Source organism: Halyomorpha halys, unplaced genomic scaffold (assembly GCF_000696795.3).
Source record: "Halyomorpha halys isolate HHAL.00 unplaced genomic scaffold, Hhal_1.1 Scaffold542.1, whole genome shotgun sequence".
Lineage (NCBI taxonomy): Eukaryota > Metazoa > Arthropoda > Insecta > Hemiptera > Pentatomidae > Halyomorpha > Halyomorpha halys.
In genome coordinates, this window is record NW_027105041.1 from 339020 (window position 1) to 351225 (window position 12206).

Below are 12206 nucleotides of genomic sequence, written 5' to 3' on the forward strand. Positions count from 1 at the left end.
TCATTGTAGGAGTAATCACAAATGGATAAATATGCCTTGAAGATGGTTGGAGGTGTGTTAACACAAATAAGTTGAAAACATTTATTTAAATAATTTTAAACATAAAACATTATATAAATATTCCTTTCATATTTAGATGAAATAAATATCATCAGTACTTTAGCATTTTCTTCTTATATATGAAAATAATTTTATTGCGATATTTCATAAAATTTAACAAATGTTGAAATTACTTAATTATTTTTATCATGTTATTTCTTGTGGGCCTTATGGGCTATGTACGGGGCAGGTTACATCAATGTCATTCAGAAGTGTAGGATAATCTATTGCTGAATTTGAATAAATTATTTACGAAAAAGTAATGATACATGTTCTAGAAATTTTCCGTAAGCCATTAGTAAAATATGGCATGCCATTTTTTACATTAATTGTAGGAGGCTCCTTGGGCTTAAAAGAATTTTCACAGCTTAGGTAGAATATTTTTAACTTATACTTCTGGTTATCATATATTTAAATTGTCTACTCAACTATTAGTTGATCGTTTTATTCAGTATACCCACCAATATTGTATAGTACCTGATAAATTTTTAAATAAAAACTACTTTTTAATTATGCTATGTGTATGAATTGGATAGAATTTTAACATTCATCAGTTTAATAAAAATTACCCCCAAAATCAAAGCAGATCTAATTTAGTTGAGAAGTTGCTTCATCTTCATAACGGGCTCTACTTCCCGATACATCATGACATTGCCTCTATTTCTCTCTTATTTCTTATTTATCTTGCACAAGGGTCTGGGAAGCTCCCTTTTCTAGACATTAATATGCATTGGCTCATCATCTCTTGTACTAGGTTGAGCAGCAAGAATAATAGCCATCTTGCCTCTGGCCCCTAGTGGTCATGAATATCTGATAGGTCTCCCTGTATTCTAGCTTTACTCATCTTACTATGAGTAACTATGTAACTTGATCAATTCAAGATGGTATTCATTTCATTCATAGCCTGGTACATCTGTCTGATAACACTGTCATAAGCAATGCTAAAGTCTATGAAGAGATGATATATGATGGTATTGTATTTCAGCATTCTATCTAGTAGGATCCACAAATTAAAGATTTGATCTTCCTCTCTCATAAAACCGTACTGGGAGACTCATATCTTTCTTTCTGTATAAGGAAGTAATAACACTTTATATTATCCATTCAATCCAAGAGCAAAAGAAAAAAATTTTCATACAAGATTAAAAAAAAAATCTTTTATTTTTTAATTTTTAAACAATTATGAATAGTATAATATTTCACATTGCTTTAAAACTTTTTTCAAGTTGAATTTGACCTTGGGAAAGGACTCGAGTGTGTAATGCTGTGAAATAAGTCATTGATAATAGAGAAATATTTCTAATTGGGAAATTTTTTTAGGTTAATCATATTTTATTAAAACTAGCCAACAAAATATTGTATGTTGAATGAGTAGAAAAAATCTTAGTTCAGCTGCAATAATGATACTAGATCAGCCAGACATAAACCATTATTTAAATGTCAGGTTTTAGATGGAATCAATACTTTTTTATTCTAATAAAAGTTACTATTTTATGCTCACATGATTGAATGATTGTTCCTAGACACTTACTGCTTCCTACAAAATTCTCAAGAATCAGAAATTGAGCCCATATCTTCAAGGTTCTTGGTCAGATATATTAGTCAACATGGAAATGTTGTAAAATAAACCTGAAGTATTAAAACAACTTGTTATGATGTAGAAATCCATAAGGATATTTCACGGCTTAAAACAAAGTACAGATTAATATTAGAATGATTTTTCATTTGTGATGTTTTTTGCTCAAATGAATCATATTTAACTCTTAAATATAATAGTTAATGTAATTAATTGTATAATGATTTAGCTCTGAAATAATTAAATTCAACAATTTGAATTGTTGGGTACTTAATTCTAAAAACCAGAAGCTCTTTTTACATTCATAAAATTTACACTAATTATTTTGATTTAAGGTTCCAGTATTCCAAAACTTCTCTTATAAGGCCTGAAGAAGCAGAGGCTTATGGAGTTAAGATGAAGAAACCGGGTGAGGTGACCCTAGAAACTGAATTTGAAAAAATTAAATCAGTAAGTTTCATTTCTCATTGTGGTATTGTGTAGCTGTATCATTGATTTGAGTGAGCCCGTAGGTCATATCAATTTTTTTTATTTATCAAATATAAAACAATTCATAATGATTCAAAGGATAGCAGTTCAAGATTATTCAAAACGGTTGATAACTAAAATGTGACTGACTCTGAACCCATTAAGACAATGTTAACAATTTAGACCGTAAGAGTTCTAATATTTAAATTTGACCTATAGGGTTTTTGAAATAAATCAAATTATGGAAAAAGGAAAACAATAAATATGTAAAGGAGTGTTTAATTACGATAAAATTGTTTAAAAGGAAATCAAAACATCTATATCCGAAAAAAAATCGGAATTATTTAATGGAAATGAAACAGATATTTATGATAATGTTTATAAAATTATCCTAAGTGAAATCAAAGCAAACTAATAAAAGTACATTCTGATTAAATTGGAAAACCTCTCATTTTTCATTTCTCTCACATGTGGTCTTCTGGAAAATTGCAGAATAAAACTATTAGATTTGTTGAATGTAAGCAGAAATTGTTTAAATTTTTTTCTTATTGACTTTTAGACTTTTTACCCATTGAATAGGCCTGGTCAGTTATCAGTTCAGATATGAAAAGATCCACCATTTCCCTTCTGAACGATATACTAGCCACCATTATAAAATGGTGAAAATGTGTTAGACTTATTTTTAAATGAAAACACACCAAATTTTAAATATCCCCAAATAGTGACTTAGGAGTTATCTCAACTCACCTATTCAAATTATATTGTAAAATTAAATCAATTCAATTTAAATACTTTTATCTTTTAGAAGATGATTTTAATGTAAGGTTAGAATCATATTTAAAAATATAATATAAATACTAATCAATACTACATCCTCAAACTTTTTTTATCTTACTTTAAGAAATCATTTTTAGTTTTAAGTGAACATTTTAAGTAATATTTTAAAATTCAAAATTTAATTAACTTTACTGAGAATCTTACAACTACTGACAAATCATTATGGCGGACGACTAAAATGTTGGTGAATTTTAAAGACTTTAACTATCCTCTTCTCACCGAATCCCAAACCTGGACCAGAACTGACTAAGAAAAATCGCAAATATTCGGACAACACCTTTCTAAAATCTTTATTCCACATCTTGATATCCTTAACCCAATTCATCTTGAATGTATTGAAGCAGAACTAAATATTCCACTCCAAATGACCCTTCCACCTAAAGCATTTCATCCATCAGAAATATCCAGTATCATTCAGAGATTAACTGACTCCAAAGCTTCTGGATATGACCTAATAACATTCCACATCCTAAAACTTCTTCCTTGAAAAGCCATCCTATTCCTCACCTACATATATAACGCCATTCTCCGCTCCACATATTTCCCTGACCCATGGAAATTATCTATAGTCAAAATGATACCCAAACCCCATAAGCCAACAGAATACCCATCCTCCTACCGTCCTATCTCTCTATTACCTATCATGGGTAAAATCCAAAATCTCATTTTGAAACGCTTATACCCCATCCTTTTCCATATGATTCCAATCATATAATACCAGATCACCAATTTGGATTCCGAACCTCTCATTCCACTATCCAGCAATGTCATCTTGTGGCAGACGTTTTCTTGTCTTCTTTGGAGCGCGGAATGTACTGCACAGGAGCCTTTTTCGATGTAGAACAGGCTTTTGATCGAGTCTGCTTTCCAAATTCCGTAAATTCCTACCTCCTACATACTTCCTCATTATTCATTCCTTTCTCACTGACAGATTATTTAAAGTAAACCACAGTGGTTCCTATTCATTCCTCTTTTTTCAGTCCGCTGGTGTTCCTCAGGGTAGTATCCTTGGTCCCATCCTCTACACAATCTATACAGCTGACATCCCAACCAATCCTAACACTATCCACACCACGTATGCTGATGACACATGTGTGTTCGCTGTTAATAATAACCCTTTAATTGCATCTCAAACTCTTCAATCCCATATCACAGTCTTCGAAGAATGGTGTCGTAATTGGAGGATTAAAATAAATTCCAACAAATCCCATCAAATTACCTTTACCCTACATCACAAACCTACTGACTGCCCTACAGTATACTTCAATAATGTTGCCTTACCCCTGTAGAACAAATCCGCTACCTTGGACTACATCTGGACAAACGACTTACCTGGAATCCTCACACAAGACTGAAAAGACAGGAAACTGCACGTCGATTTCGACTGTTACAGCACTTACTAGACAAACGGTCCAAACTTTCAATTCATTACAAAAGACTGATTTACACGACAATTATAAGGCCTATTTGGACATACGGCGTTGAGCTTTGGGGCTCCACTAAACCTTCAAATTCTTCTCGTATCCAATCCTTACAATCCAAAATCCTTCGTAAAATCCTAAATGGTCCCTACTTTGTCATAAATAAAATCATCCACAAAGACCTTAATGTTCCATTTGTAACCAATCTAACCCGAACCAGATATCAATCCTTCCATTACAAACTCCCTAACCACTCAAACCCATTATTTCTAATCTTGCTTCCTCTTTTATTCCGGACAATCCTCCGAGGCGTCTGAAAAGAAGATGACCTCGAGAACTTATATTGGAAAAAAATTTTTGGAGTGCTACCAATGGGTAGTTTCTCTACATGCTTGTACCATACCATTACTAGATTTCCTCAAATTTACTTGATGTATTTTATGTACAGTTGTAAATATCAATAAATAAATTTAAAAAAAAAATTGAACATTTAGCTTACAATGGCAGTCCTCCGCTAGACCCAAATTTTCAAAAATTAAAAAAAAAAATGTTTAACTTTTTTCCATGAAGTATAATTGTGGAAGAAAACAGTTTTCTTCTTTTTTGAGCGCTATTGACTAAAAACCTGGACTTTTTAATCAATCAATGGCTGCCTCAGAGAAAAATATTGGGTTTTAAGTTGAATATTTATTTTTTCCTATTCAAACTCTGAAAACATCAAAACAATTGTTTCAAGAGATACTTTTTGTGAACAAGTGTTTAAACAGTGAATGGCCAATATTATTACATGGCATAAAAATGGTAATGTCTAGCATAGCAAAACATTTTCCAGAAATCATTCTTGTTTACTAGGTGAGACAACTGTTCCAGAGGTTCAAAACAGGGTACTCTTTTAGTGTAGTTTTGAATGTAAATCATTAAATAGTATTAATTTCTAAATAAAAAGAGACTTGTTTGCCAGTTCGAAGCCACTGCTTCCAAAAATAGTGGCCAATTCACTCACTGAAAAAGTTTAATTATTTCCTAACAGAAAATATATGTTATAAAATTATTAAATTTTTATCTAGACTATACAATGTATTAATATTAAGAAAAAAATACTAGTTTTTAAAAAAATCTATCTCAGAAACTAATAACAGAAATAAAATTGAAGCTAGTTAAACACACTATACTGTACTTTATAAGAGTAGTGGTGTTGGTAATTTTCCTTTTTTTTTTTTTTCATGGTGGGCAGCTTTAAAAATATTGAGAACTAAATGAAAGTAAACAAATTTTTTTTTTTTAGTAAAATGTACTTTCGTGTGTACCAACAATAGTTCAATTATTTTTGTAAAGACATTTACTGTAATTTTTTATAGTCTAGGTAAAAATCGAATCATTTACCTAAAATAAAACAACATTTTTTTTTCGGCCAAGACTCCCATTGAAGTCCTATACTGCCTAACCATGGTTGGGGGTAAAAGTTTTTTATATTGTGGGACCACCACTCAATGAAAAAATCAACACCCCAGGCTGGATTCGAACCGGCACTGCCAATAGACGTCGAATTGGTAAAACGGTGTCTTAACCACTAAGCTACGGGCGGCCCAACATATTTTTTGTTAGAAGATAATTAAATTTTTTCAATAATTAAATTGTCCACCATTTTTGGAAGTAGTGGCATTGAAATGGTAGAAAATGCTCTTTTTAGTTAAAATGGAATACACTTTTAATATTCACAGTCAAACTTTCTCTTGAAATGATTACTCTATTTTGATTGGAGAAGTTTGTCAGGGGATGCGGTCACCAAAGAACAACATAAATAAACAAAACCATATTTATTTATTTTATGCCGATGTTTCGACCTGAGTTTCAGGTCTTCATCAGGGGTTATGGCGATTTTATGCCGACGTTTCGACCTGAGTTTCAAGTCTTCATCAGGGGTTATGGCGATTATGCCGACGTTTCACCACACCCCTGACAAACTTCTCCAATCATTAATCTACGGTCAACTATCTACACCTCATTACTCTATTTTGGTTCTGGTTCCAGGACTATGTAGAAATACCTTGGTTGATTAGAAAATTTGATATAAATATTTCTGGATTCATAGAAATATATGTTAACTGTATTGTATTAATTATAAATTATATGGAGAAGATTGGTCAGGGGGTGCAGTCAGTAAATAAACAAAAAAAAATTCATTAATAAAAATTATTTTTTGTTTATTCACTGACTGTACCCATCAACCATCTTCTCCACACATTTATCTAAGGTCAACTATCAACACCTCATTAATTATAAATTATATTTGTTTAAAGTTTTTAAAAAATGTTGTATTATGCATTATTTACAGTTAGATACTGAGAATTGGGAAATGGTTAGAGGTCCAAGACCATGGGAAGAAAATTCTACAAAGAAATGACAGTTCTTCCAAGATTATTAAAAATGTTCCTTAGTAATGTATCCATTACATTTTAACCAAATATTTGTTTTTAACTTCCTCAAAAAGTTTTTAAAACATTTCAAAGAGAATTTTTGTTTATTTGCAATAAATTATCATATTTAATTTAGTAAAATCAATCAACTTTTTATTAGTTTGTATAGGTAAGTTCATTTTTTTTTATCTTTTCAAAGATATTCTTTAATTGTAAATATGTAAAAAATAATTGTAATATAACTTAGATTTGACCATTATTCTGTACAAGTTCCTCTTACCTTACAACACCTAACGTAAATGGCACCTTTGCAGCTTGAAGGTCTGGGACTCCTTTCCTTACTAAGATTTAATTTTTTGTTTTTTTCCATGTTTCTCAATTGTAATTCTCTTCATTATTTATGTATGAACTGTGAATAGTTCTAGCACTTCAAGTATCACAAATAAGAAAGTTATTTTATAAGGATAGACAAATGTCGCTCTGTATTGAGTCAAGTGTAGCTTCTATTGAAATTAATAGTAGGGGTATATATTTCTAATATCTTTGGTATTTTATATTTAATTTTTATAATATTTTAAGTTTCTTTATCATTATTATTTATTTTTATATGTCATCTTACAGGTATAAAACTTTTGAAAATATGCAATTTAATTAAGTATAAAAGAATCAAATTTGCATATATACATGCACTTTTTAAAACACACACAAAAAAAAAAAAATGTGGCTCTCTTGGGCCACATGTGTGCCCAGGTTGGAGGTCCAAGACCATGGAAAGATAACCACTCCATAAAATGACACTTATTCAAAAGAGATGATTCCAAAAATGTCCCCTTTATATATTGATATTGTATACCTTATATATTGTATTAACAAATATTCGTTATGTAGTTTTCTAACAAAAAAAGGTTATTTCATAGCATTGATTAACTTCTTATGGGTAAAAAAACAGAAGGTAAATAAAGAAGATACAAATGAACCAGACAGAGCTCAGGTGTTTAATAAGGATAGATAAGTAATTGAAAAGTTCCACTTCTGTTGGATTCAGATATTGGCATTTGTTATGAAAGGGCCATTAATGTATTTATCAAATTGTACAAGGGTGGTTTAAAAGTTCTGGGAATCACAGCTAGATGTCAGTGCTAGAGCAACGAGGTTCCCACGCAATAGTCACACATCCTTTGTGAATGAACACGTGGCATGAGTGGTATTGATGACTCTTTGTTGTTGTTTTATGTGTAGTGATTTGTAACAATGGAAAAAACTGAGATTCGAGCAGTGATTAAGTACTTTGTAAAGAAAGGTATGAAAGCAAAGGAAATTCATGCAGACTTTTAGAACATACTAGGGGTCTATGCTCCTTCATATTCAACTTTTGCCAAGTGGACATGCAAGTTTAAGTTTGGTCAGGAGAGCTTAGATGATGATCTGCATAGAGGACAGCCTAAAAGTGCTACGACCACAGAATTTATCAAAATAGTGCATAAAAAGATCATGGATGACCATCTACTGAAAGTGCATGAAATTGCTGAAGCTGTAGGGATTTTATCTGAACAGGTGTATCATATTTTAACCGAAGAATTTGGAATGAAATAGATTATCTGCGGCTCTTGACATTGGACCATAAATGCACCATATTGGAAATGTCCGAACAAAATCTGGCCCGTTTTCAGTGCAACCAACAAGATTTTTTGTGCCAGTTTGAGACTACAGATGAAATATGGGTCCACTACTATACCCCAGAGACAAAACAGCAGTCAAAGCAGTGGAAACATGCTGAGTCACCACCACAAAAGAAAGCAAAGGCAGTACGTTTGGCCAGAAAGGTCGTGGCTTCAGTTTTCTGGGATGCAAAAGGTATACTGCTGAGATTATCTTCCTACTGCCCAAACAATTACGGGGCAATATTACCCAAACCTCCTAGACCAACTATAGAAAAAGATACGTGAAAAAAGGCCTGGTTTGGCAAGGATTAAGTCATCTTTCATCAGGACAACGCCCGCCCGCACACAAGTACTATTGCCATGGCAAAACTTCATGAACTGAGGTAGGAATTCTTATTCGCCTGATTTGGCACCATCACACTTTCATCTCTTCCCCAAGCTGAAAATTTTCCTAGGTGGGTGGAGATTTCCTACTACGGAAGGAGTGACACCCGAATTGGAGAGGTATTTTGCAGGCCTGGAGGAATCTCATTTTCGAGATGGAATCAAGGTATTGGAACATCGCTGGACCAAATGCATTAGTCTAAAGGGAAACTGTTGAAAAATAAAAGCAGTTCGACCGAGGTAAGACACTTCTTTCTAGTACATTCCGAGAACTTTTCAAACCACCCTGATATAGAAACAATGTAGACAAAAGTTTGATTTCTGGAATCTCTGAAATGTTCACTGAAGGTGTTATGTAAGGTAGGCAAATATAGTGTTCACTCAGCCAATGGGAGCATTGCTCGCCTCTATATAGGGATAGCCAACAACCAACTTGAGGATAACCATTTGTAGAGAAATATTGAGCCCCTCTTTATTTTTTTCCCTTTATATGTATATTACAATAATCAGATGAACAAAGGATTTTGGGACTTAGATTTTAATTTATGATTGTAGCTCAAACTCATTATAAAGGTACTCATATATTTAAGAATCCTTTCATGAGCTGAATTAATTTCTGTTTCTAAGGAATAGGAATATCTAGTATTCTAATAGAATTGTTTAATTTCTTTTTTCCCATTACGAGGTGCATGAATAAAAATATCTCAATATCAAAAGAAAAAACAATAACATTACTGTACATAATTCAGTTTATTCACTGAGCTTTGCTATACAATTATTTAATTAGAAATATATTTATTTTCAATAATTTTTTCAAGGGAAAAATCCCTCACTTTAAAGTTTACAAAATGTGGTTACAAAACATAATCCACATTTAACTAGCAGTTATACTCTAAAATAATGTTTATACATTCGCATATGTACATTAAAACTTAACTTTAAAAAATAATACAACTTTATATAAAATAAAATTATAAATTAAAATAAAAATTAATTTTACAATGGTATGTCGATTTCAGGTCGAAGGGGTTTACAATCTGGATCATCTATGACTTCTTCATTATCTTCATCGTCAAAACCCCAATCTTTAACTAAACTATCAACTTTTTCATTTCCAGTCTTTTCAGCTTCTTCCACATCCATTGCATCTTTGGTACTTCGTAAATCTAAATTTTCTTCAACATCCATATCTTCATCTTTATTTTCATCGACAATCATTTCTTCTCTAGCTTCGTCTACTTGCATTTTTTCTGAAGAGGAACTAATTTGTTCTTCTCTTTTCTCTTCATCGTTCGATTCTTCAATTAAACTAATTCTTTCAACTACATTTTCCTCTGACTGTTGGGGCTGCTCTTCAGTAATTATTCTCGAATCTTCCTCTAGCTCAGAGTTGACACTCAGTTTATGTTCAGAATTTTGAACATGAAGTACCTCAGCATTTGTTTGTTCAATTACATTCAATGGCACACTATCATTTTTTTCAGTGCTAATATCTGAAATTAAATTTTGCGAACTATTATTATTTTCTTCAACTTCACATCGTTGGGATTCATTTACTTTTTCATTAACGGCTGTCTGTACATTGCGAGTTTCAGGAACATATTCCACACTAGTTATTATATCTGATTTATCTTCTATAACTATTGGTTCATCCTGATTGATTTCTTCATTGCTAACTACTGATATGTCCTGACTGACTAAAACATCTTTAGTGATGTCTATACATTGTTCAGTGCTGTTGATGGCACTCTTAGTATCAGGTATTTTCTGTTCTCTCATCACCTTATCTCCAGCAGATGAAGTCCCAGGTTGGGGTTGGTTCAATTTTATTTCTTCTAAGTGGATCACTTCCCCACGGTGGGCATTACTGGTACTGCTACCTAAATAAATAACTTGATCTGTACTACCATAAGATATATTAGCTGTAGATGCAAAACTTCCCTCCAAAAGCTCTGGCACAATGTATTCTTGGTTTGAATTGAAAAAATCTGAGTTGCCTTCAAGAATTATAGCAATACCAGTAGCCACGTTATTCAAACCTTCAGACTCTGATGATGGTAGAAGTGCCACATTTTGGTTTTCAGCCAATATGATACCTGAGGGTATTTGTACTAGAGTATGATCATTTTTGGCAACATCAACTGCTCCTATGATGGGCACTTCGATCATCTCTACAGGCTGCTGTGAGTCTCCATCTTCACCATATATATTTCCATCATTTCCTGGCTTACCTTGACATTCTTTCAAGTGAGCATTCAAACTTACATTTGTTCTGAATGCCTTTTTACATAAATCACAAATTATATTGCGTGGCTCATTTCCTGGTTTACATGTTACTTTGTGGGCTTGTAATGCTGCGACTGTTTTCATTGAAATTTTACAAACATCACATCTTATTTGGTGAGAATTGGCATGTTTTAAAAGTAAACTTTCACTTAGGGCTATATATTCACATTCTGGACATTTTGGAAAATTTACGTTTTTAGGTGGAGGAACATTATGCTTAGTTAATAAGTGATATAAGTGCAGATTCCTTTTAGATGATTTGTAGCCACAATATTCACATACTCTTGAATCTAGCCGCTCATTATGTGTTTCTTGTAGATGCCTTCGAAAGCTGAGATAGTCATTGAATTTTGATTCAGAACAATGCTCACAAGTCCAAGGACCAACCAAGTCATTTTGTTTTCCTGATGTATTTGGAGTCGACTTTAAAGTTGGCCTTACTACAACATATGATGCCTTTTCTTCCACACTAACAGTACCATTTTCAATCTTAGGTCTAGGAGAACTGATTTTAAGCTTTATATTTTTGTTTTTAACGAGATCAGGGTATTTTTTAAGAACTTCAGCAATAATCCTGGCATGGTTTGAAGCTGATTGGACCGTATTTTCTTTCCCTTCAGGCCCAAGAGAAAACCGGACTTTTTTAGATGCAGGAGGTGTAACTGCTGCTTCTGAGGCTGGAGGTGATGATTTGAGACATGGTTTAAGAGCAGGTGGGGGGGGAAGTGGTGTTGGTGGGGGTGGAGTAGGAACTGGCTCTTCATCACTACTGTATGGAGCTTCAAAACGATCATCATCATCATCATCACTGTCGTGCGTCGTAAGAAGACGGCTTTCGATAACACGTCTCTGAGGTGGTATTACTCTTTCAACATCCTTCTCTTCATCTTTGTTTGATCCCAAGATAATTTGATCTGATTCATATGAAAGGGGAGTAAATGAAGGAGAAGATATTTGCAATAAATCCATGGGTTCATTTTCAGGCCAGGCATATCTTGTAGGTCCTGGTTCTTCTTCAATTCTAAACAAATAATAAAACACATAAATAAAAAAATAC

General features: G+C 32.7%; 2 protein-coding genes across 2 annotated transcripts in view; one reads left to right on the forward strand and one right to left on the reverse strand.

Annotated features, from left to right (window-relative positions):
- Window positions 1-264: 264 nt before the first annotated feature.
- l(3)neo43 (cytochrome c oxidase assembly protein COX16 homolog l(3)neo43) lies at window positions 265-7077 on the forward strand. The gene is made up of 3 exons (XM_014425951.3): window positions 265-471; window positions 2011-2125; window positions 6737-7077. The coding sequence occupies exons 1-3, from the start codon at window positions 362-364 to the stop codon at window positions 6803-6805; spliced, it is 294 nt and encodes a 97-aa protein (XP_014281437.1). The 5' UTR covers window positions 265-361; the 3' UTR covers window positions 6806-7077.
- Window positions 7078-9594: 2517 nt separating this feature from the next.
- Window positions 9595-12206, reverse strand: part of Cp190 (centrosome-associated zinc finger protein CP190) — an 18462-nt gene continuing 15850 nt past the window's right edge. The window contains exon 8 of the mRNA XM_014425962.2: window positions 9595-12170. Within this exon, the coding sequence (XP_014281448.1) occupies window positions 9860-12170 (2311 nt within the window). The 3' untranslated portion in view covers window positions 9595-9859. The remainder of the gene's footprint in view (window positions 12171-12206) is intronic.